Genomic DNA, 17,324 nt, shown 5'->3' with positions numbered 1-17,324 from the left:
GAACAGTTCTTATTTTAGAAGGTGGAAATGGTAGGAAGGTTGAGCTCTACTGTTGTGCAGTTTTCTTTCCCCTGTACACAGTTAGTTTTCAGTCCTCACAGACTTTCTCACAAAGTGTGTGAGAACATTGTCTTTCATTAATTTGTGTTTTTGAAAATATTTTCCATTATATCACATAAAATTTTATTAGTACATCTTAATCCCCTCCATCAGTGTATGATGCCTTACTGCCCAGTTGCAGGATTGAGGAAGAGAGAAATAGGAAAAAGGAGGATTGTTCTATCTCAGATGAGCAACTGTTTGAGTAACTTCTGTATCTGTCTCTAATGATAAAAGTGGTATCCTCATGGACACACTGGAGTATGACAGTCTCAAGTTAGGTTATGAAAGGTAAGTTTTACAAATTAAATAAATACAGTGAAGCTGCTAGGGAAAATATTACTAACTATAGATCTTAATAAATGTTCGTTTTTACTTCTGAGGATGTTTTTCCTATTTTATTTACTTAGAAACACAGATTTACAATGTTTATGTGGTTATGCAAAAATCTAATAATAAAGTTGAGATTGTGACAAACAGAGTTATGTACCCGTATCCATAAGAGATCTTTCAAACACTGCCTGATTCTTGCAGTACTCGGCATCTAACTATAGTACTCCACAGTATCCAAAAATAACAAGGTGTTCCTCTACTTAACTACCCCAACTACTTGGGAGTAAGCAACACGGGGGTCTCTATGGAAAATGTGTACTTTTGAGGATCCAGCATTGACCTGGTAAGTTAATGGCTGAGTAAGATAATATATCTGAGCTCAAAAGAAAACAAGCAAGGAAGGAAAACGCTGTCCAGGTTTCCCAAGTTTCAACTAAATTAGTGTTGAAGATAGTACATTTTTACCTTTTTCATGAAAAATGTCAGGTGCATAGAAGTGCAAGGCCTGTGAGAGTGTTTCAGGTGAGGGCTAAAATCAAGTGGAGTTCAACATGCCTGTTCTGTTTGAGCAGTTCTCTAGCTAGTCAGAACACATACTTTAAAAAACAGTGAGCAGGCTTCTAATGTGGAAGCTTCTTGTTTGTAAGTTAGGGGGATATAGAGAGCAAAGATCTTGAAGTTATCATAGGTAGCAGACTTGTGAAGAATGTGGTTATATGGCCAGGGAGACGTGGGGCTTTCTATAGGAAGGACATTAAAATGCATAGCATGTGTTTAGATCCAGAGCCAGGTAGCTGGAGCCAGCATGGTTTTTTTTCATTGTGACTAGCATACTGCTTTGCTCTGAAATGTGCTGTAAGGTAAAAAGAAGGCTTTCTTCTGCAGTGTTGGGTCTGTGGGAGGTCCTTATCACTGGGTGGCTGGGGGGGCTGAAGTTGATATCTACTGGGCTGTCGCACTTTGTAGTTACTAATGGTAATGAACTGAAGAATGTGTAGAATTGGCCAGCTTTAGCAGGAGGAGGACAAGCCTGGTGGGAGCTCTGCCCCTCTGTGTGAGGGAGAGTGTGAGATTTCAGAACCCAGTTATCATTAGGAATAGCTCCAATTCTTCTAGCCGGGGAGTTTAATCACAAGGATAAAATCAGACCACCCAGGCAAGGGCTATACCAAGCTGCCTTCTTCTCTGTTGTGCAGCCAGTCAGTGCCCAAGATCCAGCAGCCAGGATTCCTGCAAGCATGCTAACAGATCTGTAGGAGGATGGGGCATTTTTCTCATTCTAGATTTTTCATTTGGACAGTGGAAGTAATCAAGAGCAGATGAGTTTACTAAACCTTAGTATGGGAGAGGGAGTGAGGAAGAACCAGAACAGGCACTTACCAGTGTCCCAGAGTGACCTTGTGAGAATAACGTGTCACAGGAATTCCAAAATAGTGAGCTCTAGCTCATCACCTACAACAGTATTTGAACTCATGTCAGCCCTCAGTTACCTGTCTCAATTACATGGTGTGGTACCTTGGCCTGCCTTGTCCTCAGCAGAGGATAAATGCCACAAATCAGACTTCCACTGTGCAGATCTCAGTGAGCACATTTCTTTCAGTGCTAGACCCAAACCGTGCAACATAGTGACTGAAAAAAGAGCATGAAACTCAGGGGATGGCAGATATTTGCAGAAATTTAGTGGGGGTATTTTGCCCATGAAAGAGGTTTTTTTGAGTGTTAATTCATTTGCTTTGACTCAGCCCATTTTATCTCAGTCTTAATCAGCTTTACTTTCCTTTTGTAACCATTTTGTTGGCTTTTACTGATTGAGAGGAAGAAAAATAGAAAGGAAAAAGGCAGCTCATTGTAAATAGGAAGTGGAGCAAGAGATGAAGACTGGGTATTTTTCTTCCCTCTTTTTCTCACAGCTCTGCACTGCGTCAGGGACCCATTTCCTCCTCATCCCCAGGTTGTTCACACAGGATCTGGATTTCCTTTTAATACTCCTGATATGTAGCATCAGCAGTAATATAAGTGGTCTCAGCAGAGGTTGTAGGAATCAAAAATGTCAGTGTAGTTTCTGCAGGGCTTGAATGGACCACTTCTGCTCTGAGTCTTCAAAGGGAATAGGAACAGAGGCTTTTGTCACGATGCAGTGACAACTGCAGAGTAACCAAATGGGCCAGGCTGAGCAGCTAGAACTCATGTTATGACAAAGGTAGCATCCTTACTGATCATCAGATATTTGGTGGGACTGCCCCTTATCAAAATCACTGCCACTAGGAAGTTTTGAAGCAGAGTGTCTGAACAAAAGCTTGACTTTTTCAGGAGAAGGGAAAGGAGGGCTCAGCTATCTGCAGCAGCACTAACTTGGGGTTGGTTTTTTTTTTTTTGTTTTGTTTTCGTTGCTAAATGGATGCATATGCTGGACACACTACAAAGAAATTTGCAAGTTTGTCAGGTTTCCCAGGAATGTCTCTGGCAGGTCTTTGTCTGGAACATTTTCTGGAGTCTGGAACACTTGTGCTCTGTATGCATATGTATATCCTGTAAGCTGGTAAGCTCTGCAAGCAGAGAAGGAATGTCATAGGCCTTTGGCCAGATCAGGCCTGGTACACATACAGATTTTGCACTTCCCAGCCTGTTAGCCCCAGTTCATCCCTTCTGGCTTGTTGCTCCTGCAAATTCGAATCTGTACATAAAATAAAGGTGTTTTAATATGGGATGTGGTCCACTAGCTGGCCTGGGTAACAAAAGGGTGGCTCTAGAAAACTCTGTAGTACATGGATTCTTCAAGGAATTTGTAGCAGGTGTATTTTGTGCCACTATTCAGACAGTGAAAGTGTATGTATGTGTTAGAGATTTGTGGTTTGGGGTTTCCTTTGCCTCATAAGGAAAGAGGCAGATTAGGATTCTGTGATGTTTCCCATCCAAAGATAGCCTTTTGGATTCCGTTACCTTGAAGGCCAGGCATGTGGACTGTTTCCAATAGTACTGGAAGGTCTGGGTGCTCTGTTAGACCAAATCATGCCAGCTTGTGCTAGATCATGGATGTACATGGGAGCTCTGTGGTGAAGCCAAGAAAATGCAAAACACAGACTGGGGAGAGGACACATGAGCAGTAAATTATATTATTGTGGCATCTAGTCATAGTCATCTCTGCAAAAATGAAAGGGAAAAATGTAACTGAAAGAATGCAGCAATGTGGGTGGTTTTTTTTCTAATATCAAGTTGTTAGCTCTTCCCCTCTGTTCCTGGGAACGTAAATATTTCACTAATCTGGAAAGCCTCTGAGCTATCTTTCTGAGGAAGGCATGGCAGTTGAAAATACAGTGGCTACAGAAGCCATTTGCCATGTAATGGAAGAAAGAAACGTTTCTTTTGAAAATGACTGGATAAAGATGGCATTGCTGGATGAATGGTAAGTAATAAAGTGGAAAGATAGGGATTGACTAAAGTGTCTTGAAGTCAAACTGAGTACACAGGAAAAATAGATCAAAAGGCAAATGAGAAGATACTACAAATGATGAGACATTTTGTACAGTTTCGGTCTTCTGGTGGAATGCTTCCTTCTTTGAGTTTATGATATAGTGTCGTCTTGTCCTGTCCTTTTGGAAGAGACAACAAAGTAGGCCTGTGATGACTGCATTCTTTTGATATATCTCTTAGTCCTGATCTTTGAAATGTGTCTTAAACTCAGGTTCCCTTTTCCTCCTCAGCAAAAAGATCCAAATGGAAAAAGATATCTTGGGAAGTGTGCAGAGATTCTGCCCAATTGTGTAGGGATGAGGTCAGGGAGGCCAGGGCATGGCTGGAGCTGAACTTGGCAAGGGATGTGAAGAATAGCAAGAAAGGATTGTACAGGTTACATCAATGAAAAAAAGGAAGGTTAAAGAAAACATGCTCCCCCCTGAAGAGCAAGTCTAGTGAGCTAGTAACAACAGATGAGGAGAAGGTTGAGGTTCTCAACAACTTTTTTTCCTCGGTCTTCACCGGCAACCTCTCTCCTGGCAACTCCCAAGTTAAAAAAAACACAATATGGGGACCAGGGCATCAGAATCCCTCCCACTGCATGTGATGATCAAGTTTGTGACCACCTGAGAAACCTGAACATACATAAGTCTATGGTACTTAATGAGGTGCATCTCAGAGTCCTGAGGGATGGGTGGATATAGTCACCAATCCACTCTCCATGATATTTGAAAAGTCATGGCAGTCAGGTGAAGACCCTGGTGACTGAAAGAGGGGACACATTACACCCATTTCTAAAATAAATAGTAAGGAGGGAACTAGCAACCTATAGCCTCAGCTCTGTGGCAACCTATAGCCTCAACTCTGTGCCTGGAAAGATGATGGAGCAGATTCTCCTAGAAGGCTTGATAAGGCACGTTGAGGGCAAGAAGGTGATCTAGGACAGCCAGCATGGCTTCACTAAGGGCAAATGCCTCCTGATGAACTTAGTGCCTTTCTATGATAGGGTGACTACATGAATGGACAAGTGGACCTATGAATGTGATCTATCTGGACTCTGCAAGGCCTTTGACACGTTCTCTCAAAACATCCTACTCGCCAAGGTGGAGTGGTACGAATCTGATGGGTAGTCCGTTCAGTGTATAAGGAATTGGCTGGATAGTCACATCCAGAGAATACTGGTCAGTGGTTTGAAGTCCAGATGGAGACCAGTGACAAGTGGTGTCCCTCAGGGGTCCAGACTAGAACCTCTACTGTTCAATATTTTTATTAACGATGTAGACAGTGGGATCAAGTGCACCATCAGCAGTTTTGCAGATGACACCAAGCTGAGTGGTGCTGTCAATACACCAGGGGGATGGTATGTCATCCAGAAGGACCTGAACAAACTGGAGAGGTTAGCCCAGGTGAGCTTCAACAAGACCAAATGCAGGTCAGAACAATTTTCACTATCATACAGGGTGAGGTGAAAGAAAGCAGCCCTTTGGGGGTCCTGGTGGAGGGGAAGCTGGAAGTGAGCCAACAGTGTGTGCTTGCAGCCCAGAAGGACAATTGCATCCTGGGCTGCATAAAAGAAGCATGGCCAGCAGATCAAGAGAGGTGATTCTGCCACTTTGCTCTGCTCTGCTAGGACCTCACCTGGAGTACTGCATCCAGCTCTGGAGCCCTTAACCCAGGAAAGACTTGGACCTGATGGAGCAGGTCCAGAGGAGGGATGGGAAGATCAGGGGGCTGGAACACCTCTCCTATTCTGAAGAGAGGTTGAGGAAGGTGGGGTTGTTCATCCTGGAGAAGAGAAGGCTCTGGGGAGGCCTAATAGCAACCTTCCAGAATCTGAAGGGGGCCTGCAAGAAGGCTGGAGAGGGGCTGTTTGCAAGGGCCTGTAGTGATAGGATGAGGGGCAATGGTTTTAAATTAGAGAAGAGCAGACCTAGTTTGGATGTTAGGAACAAGTTCTTTACCATGAGGGTGGTGGAACATGTTGCCCAGGGATGTATTTGGGGCCCCATTACTGGAGACATTCAAGGTGAGGCTCAAGACTGACCAACCTGATCTAGTTGAGGATGTCTTTGCTTACTGCAGGGGTGTTGGACTAGATGACCTTTAGAGGTCCCTTCTCAGCCCAAATCATTCTATGATTCTATGAAATGTGAGATGTGTGAACTAGAGAGAAGGCAAGTGTGGCTCCAGGTTAGAGAAATGGTCTTTAGACTTTGTAGATCTGCAGTCCCCAGCACTTTATAGGCAACAGAATATGACTGGATTCTGGCAGAATAATACGAAAATTGCCACCTGGAGAATGTGATGTAGGTATTTCTTGCAGTGTAGTAACCACTGGTTGCTCAGTGTAGTAACACACTGAGTAGTGAAACTCAGATCTGCTGTTCAGAGTTGGTAATAAAAACTTAAGTCACTGCCACTCTTTGCCAAGAGGGGCAGACTAACAACTTCTAGTGATGATGTGTCCTTGTTTGCTCTGTTTGACTCCTGCAAACTTGGAAGAGAAACACTCAGACTTTAGAAGGCTTTACCCAGATCTGTGGAGGCTGGTCTGCAGCACTGATTTTATTTTATTTTTAAATTTTGTCTATTTTTAACTTTCTGCTATAGCTTGCTTAAAACATTAGACAAGATCAATCAAAATGAAAATACTTCATTAGAGAAAAAAGGTTCTTGAATATGGTGGTGGGAAGCTACTGAAGGAATAGTGTAATGTAGATCAGCAGTGTGAAAGATATGAAGCTCCTCTTCTGACTATTGCTTGTGATTTCTTAAAGGTACTATACAATAGGTCTTTGTAGGATGCTGTTCATTAGGAAAAGAAAAAATCTATCCTTTCTTTCAATCTTAAATCTATTCAGAACTAAATTTCTCTGAATAAAGCAAGACTAGAGACCAATTCTTTTAAGCTTGTATGTCCCTGCTGTCAAGAAGACAAGTATTTTGCAGCCATAAACTCAACTTGTAATGCTTAAAAAGATAATTAAAAAATAGTATTTTGGCATTATGCAATAATTTGTCTTTTAGCTTATCAGCATTGTATCAGACTCAGTACACAGATGCATGATTTGGTTTTCTAATAGAAGGCTCTGTTTATTGATATGGCTGTGACAAAGCACATGTTCTTTCCTCCCCTATTTTTTGATGTTAGATAATAAAAGTACATCAGGTGGGCTGTCGTCCTTCCAAGAGAAATTTTTGGAGTTTCCTATTGCATTGTGAGTATGCAATACTCTGAGTATGTTGCTTTCAGCTTCTGACCATTGAGTCATTCTGTCATGAGTTATATCAACCATGTATTATCTTGTGTTTTACAGGCTCCACAGAGAACATATTGATGTGAGGAGATATCTTTTGAAAATAGGGATGCTTGTAGTATATATATAGTGCAGCAACACACAGGTCTCATGTCAGAAAAAACTTTCTGGAGTTCCTTATTGCTAGTAAAAAGCAGGAATCTTACCAAACAGGAAAGTCTGAACCCATCTTGACACAACTCAGTGTGAAAGTGAACTTTGTTCTTGTAGGTTCACACCAATAATTATCTTCCCTGTTGAGCCCCACTAGCCTGCCTTTCTTGTTTTTTTTGTTGGGGCATTGTGGGTTTTTTTGTGTTGTTTTGTTTGGGTGTGGGGTGTTTGTGTTTTTTTGGTGTTTTTGGGTGTTTGTTTTTTTTGTTTGGTTGGTTTTGGGTTTTTTAGGCCTTTTTATTTGTTTTGTTTTTCAGTACCACAATTTCTGCAAGCTATTATTTTATGGAGATTTTGATATCTGCTTTGGTCCAGGTGCTATCCATTATGTACTTTTAAGCCAAAGTAACAATTGATATGCTACCAAGTATTTGCCACTGTAAAGGGAAGAATACAGTTTCATCAGGTGCAAAGTGATGGGAAAATGAAGCCACTCTCCAGAGCACACATGTGTTCAAGGTGGCCCAGCAATCCACAGAGGCAACATCCTGACAAGCTGATTATAACAGCTGTAATGTCTCAGCTCATGGCACAGTAGGTGGGCTGGCTGCATCTAAAGCTTATACTCTTACTGGCGTTCTCTCCTTAATTTTGAATCCCTTGCCTGTATTTAATCCTGCCAAAGTTTAAACACCTGCTTGTCTATCTGGAATGTGTGAAATGCCCCTACTACCCATACTAAGCTCTTTGCTCACCTGTTTTGCTTAGAAAGACAGTTTTCAAATATGTTTAGCAAAGAAAGCGGATCACATTAATAGAGCATGGGTGAGGTGGTAATTAATCAGACTAAGGGGCTCTTGGTATCAAGATGAGAAGGAGAGAACTGGACAAAGTCATCTTCATTTTACACGTTGAATGTGTTAGCAAAGTTGTGATCACTGTTGTTGACAAGCCAAGAATTGTATACATTGTATATATTTCATTTATCATGTTGACCTCATTTGCCATTCTTGCTTCATTTCAGACAATAAACTCTTTGTGGTCAGAAACCGTCATTGTTAGGTAGTTGTATAGTGCCTAGCACAATCAGAACTAAACATAATTTGAAGTTTTCTGTTACTGCAATGACAGTGCTTTAAATTTCAATTAAATTCTGCAGAAGCCAACAACTTTTAAGAGTGAGTTAGAGGCACCAAAATGACACCTAATGCTTTCCATATAAGATGTGTTGTACTGCCTATTACTAAGCTTGCCTGATATGTGTCACTGTAAGACCTTGTTTTAAATTGCTTGTAATATTCTGAAACTGTCCACATCCATTTTGGACTCAGGTGTATTCTTAGTTTAACAATAAATTTTCAGAAAGCTTCAGGCAAGATAAAGTGTTTCAGACAAAACCAAGGCTGGATTAAAAAATATTATGTGCATTTTAATATCTACGGAACGTTTCTTTTAAATCTCTGGATCTCCCACATTTAACATAGCAATTTAGAGTTTAAAAATTTGTCCAACCTTGATTGCCCACTACTATGTGAAGAGCTTCAAGTAGAATATACCCAGCACCACCTGCTAGAGCTAATAATTTTCCTGAAGGTTTCCTCCACACTGAGAAGGCTAAACTGAATTTCTTTGTATTTGCACGTCTAGAGTAATGAGGGGTGAGACCCCACTCTCCTGTTTTCTCAGTGACCTGGTCCCTCTTGCACTGGGAGCCTGACTTTTAGTGCAAATAAGTGAGAGGATGGTGTCAAATTTGACCAGGACAAAATCTGAGGGTGGACACTGAGAACCATTCAGGTGAAAGGACAGAAATGGAAGGAATGGCAGTGTAGTAAATGTTGTCCAATGAGGATCCCACATTCTGTGATTAGGTGAGCAAAGACCTTGTCAGAAGGAGCAGGCTGGGCATTAAACTGGAACCACTTGGATATAGGGCACTAGAGCAACTGGAAGAGGAACTAAGAAAAAAGGTGTGGGAAGACAGATCAACTAAGTACTGTCATAGGAAGTTCTAGACCTGCAATGGTGTGGCTCAGGGGCTCAGTGGGGAGACCAGTGCTTGGAGTCTGTAACAATGAAACCGGACTGAGCAGAATATAAGGACATCTGAAACATGGAAGCTAGGACTGGCTTAGTGAGAATAATGACACACAGACAAGGAGCAAGAACTTGAAAGGGATTTCATCCCTTAACAAGGGATGAAATGAAAGCAGTCATTTTTGGAGAAGTGGGTAGAAGCATGTTGTATAACCACTATAACTTAATCTTGTCTAGAACCTGCGGTAGGAATTAAGATATCTTAACTTACAAAATGCGTAGATGCCTTGTACTACTAAACCACAGAAGAAGTGGCAACCTACTGTGTTGCCACTTGCAGTGTTAGTTCATTTTTCTTATTTCAGTCAGAGAATACGAATCTGCAGTTCTGTGTAAGTCTGTAGCTGTGTAAGGTATGAGTGTAGTGCATTGCAGTGAGCATTGTACGTGTTTGAGTAACAGCACAACAATTCTGGTAAAGAGCACCATTAAGATCACAAAGCTGGGAATTCATATGCTTAAGTCACACTTATGTGGCTTTATAAGCATCACCTTTTTGATCTGGAGCAGAGGCAGGGCTAGTTGTTAGACTTTTCTTTCTCAGTGTCCTGTATGTCATTTGCTATATGCCTTGCAGTTGCCACAGAAGCGAGCAAGGGCAATACAAATTAGCATTGCTTGCCATATTATCCTGGTGCAGAACTGTTCTGTCTTGTAAAAAGCAGTATGTGATCATGTAAAAAAGTCACTCATAAACTTATGTCTGGCAGTTCCTGACTGGGAATCTTAGCTTTGCAGTCTTTGTAGTGTTCTGTGACCTTCATAATTGTTTTTCTTTTTTTCAAATGTAAACTAATCTTTACACTGCTGTAGTAGATACCATTCGGTAGGTACTCAGACTCTTTTACATATACCAGCAGATGGTGGCTGCTTGCAGAGTTTGGTCTTCCAAAAAGATAAGAAACACAAGAAGAATGAATGTTTCTTTCAGGGAAAGTGCATTTTATATACTTAAAACCACATAAATAACTTCTTTAGAGTATGTCATAAAAAACGTACACATAACATAATTTTAGGAAATCATTAAACTAGTGTATTTACCTTTATGAACAGTTTGGAAGTGCTTGGGTATGAAGTTTCATGTGTAGTAGAGTTTGAGTTTGAATTTTATATCCAGGTACATATATCATATGTGTGCCTGTACATGTGCATAAAGAGGGCAGAGAGATGACAGATGCATATGGCTGGCTTAGTGACACAGCTTATGATGGCTGGACAGATGCTCTGGTCTCTGCTCAGTGTAATACTAGCTTCTATCTTTTGATAAGTGCATGTAGAGTTAATTTTTTCACATGCCAGGAATGTGATACTGCTTTCTTACTATAAGATTTTTGCCTCATCTTTGTCCTTTTCCTTCTTTGTTTTTCTGTGAATGGAAGGGTTATGGTTTTAATGCTGCTACTTGAATTCATCTCAAGCGTGGTAGCTGTTGGTGTCATCTCTCCCACAGTTTTATGCAACTAGCACGGTTTTTCTGCATCTGAAGATTTCCCTTCTAGCAGGCTTATTCTCTTAGTATTCTACTCAGTTTACCTAGTGACACCTTTTGCGCTTTCATGGCTTTTAAATGTTTCTGATGTCTTTTTCTTTTTTTCTTCTTCAGTTAACAAACCTCAACTTGGCATCTGGAGCTATAAGCAAAGGGAATGCAGCCACCCCACAGAGCTACCGGTCAGCGCTCAACAAAAGAAGGTCATTGTGGGCTGCTCAGTCAGGCACTCATACAGCTGACAAAAGATTGGTTTCTTCAGCAGTTAGGTGAGTTAAAATTGCTGGTCCAGCTTTTTGAAGAATTCAGTACACCTGGGAGCTCATTCATTATCTGTGTTTTGCTTCTTGCTCAGAAGAACCAGTACTGAGGACTGCTAGAAACTAGGCCTATGAAAATAAAGCTATGTTCTCAGAGTTAGCAGGTTCATGGTGAAATAGGGGCATGGATGAACATGTAGAATGAAAGAGAAATGCCTGTTTCTCTTTGATCATGTCTCATCCCTGCATCTATAAATTTAGGTTTCATGGTCGCAACTTAGATGCATACGCAGAATGCAAACTTACACCTGATGGTGCAGAAATCTCCACTAAGGCCTCATCTTCATGTTTTTCTTTGAATATCAAATTGAAATTGTTCAAAGATAGAGCAGCATCTTGTAGTGTTGACAAAATTTTCTTTTTCAGATGGTTTCTTTATGCTTCTTATTAATTTTGGACATTGGAATTTATATTTATGGCTGATATCCTCATGGGACTCAGGGCAGAGGACTGATTCTTCAGTAAAACCATTCTTCGTGGGGTTCAAGGGAGTAGCAAGATTTACCCCAAGGATCCTGAATCTTGAAAGCTAGGAGCAAGATTAGCTTGCTGCACTAGACAAGACTGTATACAGGCCTGGAACTGCTGGATATTTGAGGTCTTTGCTATTTCAGTAAATATTATTTAGTCTGTTGCTTAAGCCTTCATTTTTGTCTTTTAAACTATTTCTAAATAATGAGGCAGAGCTTCTACAACACGAGTTGACAACTGGAAAGCACTGTATACAGGAACATTTCTTGTCATTCGTGCCTTGAATGCTGCTGGAAAATCAAGGTAGGTGAGAAAGGCAGATACAGTGCAGAAGGCATGTGACTTGAGTGGTCATCCGTTCCTAAATGGGTCCTTCAGTAAGAGGATTGGAATGGTATTTGGAAAGCTCAGGTAGAATTGTTCTTATTTCACTGTGTTTCATCCTGCTTTAAGAGGAGGAATGTAAGAAATGAATTCTTGGCCTGTTTCTGTTCCAGCACATTGTTTGCCTCTGGGGTTTAGAGTTATTGGGAGAGATGGTGGTGATTCTGCTCTTGGAGCCCAGCCAGGCAAGCCATTACCTAATCCAAATAAAGAATCTATACAACAGGTGTAAATTGCTTTCCCCTCCTACATCTCATGAGAGAGCAGCAGAGTGCAGGCTGTCTTCGAGCTTCCATTCCTTTCTCAACTCTGCTTGCACCTCTGCTTGTACTCTCACACATAGCTGGAAAAGGATTGTTCATGATCAGAATCCTCTGTTGTATAACTCTGCAGAAGTCACTGTAATTACCACATCTCAGTTATATGTTACCTGCAGATAGGTGAACCCACCATTTAATGCCCAGAGCTCTGAAGAATTTTCAGAGTTGTGCCTCATCTAGTGTTGTATGCAGTTTAATGCCTTTAGAAATTATGGGGTTTTTGTTCAGCAATCCAAAAGTATTTCAGAATTGTCTGGCCACAGCTGATATAAGAGTACATCTTCAAACCTTTTCTGAACTAGTTGGTACTTTAGTACTTGAGTTGCTATTTTTATCCTCAGAGCAAGAGACAGAAAGATGTCTTAAGACCCTGTATTGAATTCATTTATCTTCATAGCTGCTTGTATCAAATGGCCTGAATACCAGGAGTTAAAAGTTTTATGTAAATCTGGAAAAGAGAAAAAAGGATTCTTGTGTCAGTGCTGGATTACTTGGGCTGTGAACTTTTATTTAATGAGAGAATTCCAAAAAGAGTATCAAGGTCATGGTATATGGAGATGGCTATCTTGTATTGTAAATGCCTATTTTGCTACTTGATCTGTTACATTGGAACAAACAGTTCATAGAGGGTCATCTGATGGGTGTCAGCCTGTGCTCAGTGCTGGATGAGTGTTTGAAGAAAAGCTTCCTGTTTTGTTCCATTAAGGTTCTGGTCTATCAGTTGTAGAATTCAGCAAAGATGGAAATGTTTTGTAAATGGGTCTCTTATCTGGCTTGCACTTGGCTCCTGTTCAAACATCTGGCTCTGAAACTTGTCTTTACAGTTTTTGTCTGGCTCTGTGGTAAATCTAAGTCATTTTCATGCTTCTGAGGTTTGTTAGAAAATTTTGTTTTGATTATTGCAATCTATAGGATTTGGGCTATTCTTACAGACAAATATTCCTCCCTTTTAATTCAGGCTCTCCCAGTACTGACTCACCTAAAGTTTCTCAAGAGAAGTTCTCCCTGCTGTTGAATTCTCTTGGCTGTACGAGATGAGGTGCCAAAGCAGTAGTCTGATGACAAAAAGGAAAAGGAAGTTCTGAGTTTGTAATATAGAGACAGAACAGTTCTGGACATGAAAAAAAACGTTGTTTTATAAATCTTGGCCACTTTGCCTTTGAAGATGTTTTTGGTTTTGTCACTTTGGATAAGAATTGGTGTTATTCTCTCCCAAATTATGGTTTAGGTTTTCACTGTGCCCCAGACAAAGAAGCTTATAGGGCTATACAGAGGTGAGATGTTCCAAGCTGTACACGGGCATACTTCTGACTACCATAACATGTCTGTCAAGTCTCTGCCACATTTGCTTCAGCCTTGCCTTTGTTGCCCCCTGTAACTCATTCAGTCTATGGCAAATCTGTTCTCTCCTTTAGCCCTTTTTAGAGTTCAGCAGTGAAATGGTCAGTGCTTTCTCAGGCCTCTGTTTCTCTAGCTTCTTGTTCTTTCTTAAAACCTTTCTTGAACTTAAAGACAACACCAACCTAGCTCTTCTGAAGTATTCAGTGCATTTTTTCCTTGGATCTTCTAACAGATTTATCTAACTTTCTTAGGGGAGGCAGGCAAGCAAGCTTTCCTGTCATCAGTCAGAGGCTAGAAGGGCAGTCCAAATTATACCAGACAGCCTGGGAGGCCGACTGCAGTTGGAAACAAGGGATTCTTCTCTTTTCATGCCTGAAATTCTCCTTGGCTTATAATTTCAACCAAGGTGTTCAGGTTCATTGCAAAATGTTTTGTTGGCAGGCTGTCTAATCTGGGTTAACTTGTATAAAACCAGACTTTTCAATTTTCTGATCTAAGGGTTCCTAAATTTAATCTGCTCCGCTGTAATTTTCAGTGGTAGGGACAGTGGCAGCTGCTCAGGGCTTCATGGGCTGTGTGCACATACCTGCTAGGTTCCAAAACAGGCTGATATGTGTATTTTCATTTTTATTTTTCCTGGCACTATCAAATGGTGTGGGAAACTAGAAGGTGCCAGATATTTGGCATCTTAAGCTATCAGGAACACCAGGCACTATGCTTCGTGTCTGGTAATTCTGGAAATACCTGATGAGCAGTAAGCCTGCAGCTTTTTGAAGGAATCAAGCTTTATGCCCATTTGCAGCATAGATAAAGCTTTCACGTAGTAGGTACTGCTGGTGCTTATATTTACTGGTCCAAATGTACATGTAGAAACCAACTGAACAATATGGTGCAGAAAACACAGTATCACTTAATGTTACCTTCCTATGCCAGTTTTAATAGCAAATATTTATTTATTTGTATACCAGAAATTCTACACAGGAAAATGTTTGTACACACCTTTTGCTTGCACACCCCAGCTCATAAACTACCCTGTGCTGCTCCCCCTGACAATGTTGTACTTCTTTTTCAAGTCTCCCAAATCAGGAACTTGTTTTTAATCACTGGCCTTCCCTAGCCAGGGCTTTCTTCCTCACCTAGTGTCTGCTACTGCTTCATGCCAGTTTCATTTACTGCTAAGGGTATTACATGGACCAGGTTTCAGATATTCTACTCTGATCATAGTAAGTATATATCCTTTGGAGCTGTGAGGTTGTGGAAGTCTCTGATCTCTCTTGAGCATCTGTTTTGTGCCTGTGTAACTGGATTCTCTATTTCCACTGAAAATTTGAGTTTTGCCAGAAAGACCTCAGACGACTCTCACAGGCCAATTGTCATCAATCCTTTTTGTCGAAGGGGCAGCTTGCTGAATTTGACATAGCGGGAAGGTGAAAGTGGCTTCATTGTTTCACTAGTTTTTATTTTAAATTTTGGAGGCATGGAATGTCATATAAGAAATCAGGCTTGGACCCTGACTAGACAGGATCTGAAGAGTGATAATAGAATGGCCAAGAGATGTGCTAATGACCAAGGTGATTCTCAGTGATAGAAGTGTGAGCAGTTGATGGGACAGTCTTGGTTGTGAGTCAATCACAGTCTTGTGAGTCAAGACTTCTGAGCTCAGGCAGAGTGGGCTTAGGATGCCAGAAACAGCAGGGATGTTGCAGTAGGGGCTGTGGGAAAGAGTTAACCCTGTATGGGCTTGCAGCTAGAAGTAAGGAGAAGAGAATTCTCAGGGATCTTGGCAGCTAACACCAAGTTTTATTTTTATAACTGTTTCTCTTTGTTACATATGTATTGCATTGTAGTTCTGCATCTGAAGGGTTGATAGTAATTTCATTCTCTTCCAAATCGCTTCAAGCTCCCTACAGTCTCTTAAAATGTAGAGGCTGCCCCACTGCTGTCCTGTACCACATTTTCCACGTGGTTGGAGCCTATTTGTTTACACAGCATGTGCATGCAAGGGAACTTGGAGACTGCTGCACTGATGCCTCTGGAGGAAATGAAGGGAGAAAGCAGCAGGCACTGAGGACTGCACAATAAGCCTTTAGTTCAGTGTGAGCAAACTGCGTTGACCTTAACACCTCCCCAGCTAAGCAGCACAGAAGTGCCAGAGCAGCAGTAGACCAACAGCACTGAGTCCTCCATGCTCTGTATGCTGCTTGGCCTCTTCTCTACTGCTTTACCTTAAAGCCTAAATTTAGTTTCTTTATTTGAGGTGGAGGAGTAAATGATGGTGGATACAATGTTTTTTTATGACCAATCCCTTGTCTGCATCTCCTTGGCAGCTCTGTCACCCTGATTCTGCTTATGGCCCCTGAGAAGCAGCATTTCTGAGAGCCCCCAGTTTGGGCTTTGGTCTATTATTACCTTATGCTTAGAGGAGATTTGAGGTGGGCATGCAAAAAAAAGGAAGCACTGCCTGGGTAATACATTCTTGCAACTCATCCTGTCTCTGGTTTGTGCATGTTCTTCCTCTAATTGTGCATATTTGTGTCTGTAGCAGCTTTCTCCTGCCTTGGCAAGCTCTATTTTTATTTTTTTTTTATTTTTTTTTTTTTTTCACATATCTCCCAGGGTCACTAGTGACAATTTGTTAACTATGGAAGTGAATTGGCTGGCTTAAACTTCAGAAGTACATGGCTTTTTTATTATTATTATTTTAAAGATATATATTTTGGTTACACTAAAGAAGCCTGTGATGGCAGGTCCAATTATGTTCTGTCCTGCTAGGAAATTGCCCTGAGCCTCAGTACCATGGGTTGGCACAGCCCTGAAGGATCCCTGCTTCCCACAGCTAGGCCTTGGCTTGCTGTCTGGAGCCTCTGGGAGAGGAAAGGCGGAAAGCTCGTGACTTGCCCAGACAGTCTGAGGCCTGGCCCTGCAGCCTCCGCTCCCCAGACGCTGTTGAGTCGGACTTGGCTGGCAGCCGCCACGCTGTTCCTTTTCCGAGGTAATAAGTGAGATTAATCGCAGGACCCTTTCCAGAGGCAAAGGGGGTTTGGGCTGCGTGCAGGGAGAGCACAGGAGCCAGTGCTGGGACTGTGGGGCGGAGGTGAGAGCTGGGGCCTCGCAGCAGGGCAGAGCGGGGCAGCACGGGGACGGTGTCATTGTGGCCTCTGCTCCCATGATTGTGGGAGGCTTTGCCTCCCGGGACTGACTGAGAGCAGGGGGTGCAGTGTCTGCATCCTCTGTGTCTGCTGGCCTTGGGCAGTTATGGTTTTTGCAAACAGATCACCAATTCTTACGGGGAAAATTTCTCTTAGACTGCATGTCCTCCTTCCACAGAACATATGAGGGTATTTCCCATTATTGCCAACAAGCAGCCCGTGTTAGGGTAGGTGGAGGGGAGTGGCAGGGGTTTCATACTTTCCCCCCAGGCTAGTGCTGTGTAATGATGTTGGGTTTTTTTCATTTCAGCTGTCTCCACAAACTGATCTTACCCTAATGTAAACATACATAGGATTTGCCAGCCTGGACTGGGCTGCTAATCTGTCTGGTTCTCTCATTCTGTGCTTCAGAGCTACCACCACCACCATCTTCAGTAGAAGCACAGAGAATGTTCTGA

The 17,324-nt window shown here is 41.8% G+C and overlaps 1 protein-coding gene across 8 annotated transcripts in view; it reads left to right on the top strand.

Moving 5' to 3' along the window:
• The window catches only part of TTLL5 (tubulin tyrosine ligase like 5), a 130,267-nt gene that overhangs the window by 65,071 nt on the left and 47,872 nt on the right, over positions 1-17,324 (top strand). For all 8 annotated transcript variants that reach the window (XR_011726294.1, XR_011726295.1, XM_071745950.1 and 5 more), the window contains one exon: positions 10,996-11,150. Coding sequence is in view for 6 of the 8 variants with exons in the window: in XM_071745950.1 (XP_071602051.1) it covers positions 10,996-11,150 (155 nt within the window). In the remaining 2 variants the exon portion in view is untranslated. The remainder of the gene's footprint in view (positions 1-10,995; positions 11,151-17,324) is intronic.

Source organism: Heliangelus exortis, chromosome 5 (genome assembly GCF_036169615.1).
Source record: "Heliangelus exortis chromosome 5, bHelExo1.hap1, whole genome shotgun sequence".
Classification (NCBI taxonomy): domain Eukaryota; kingdom Metazoa; phylum Chordata; class Aves; order Apodiformes; family Trochilidae; genus Heliangelus; species Heliangelus exortis.
This window is presented reverse-complemented; position numbering and strand designations above follow the sequence as displayed.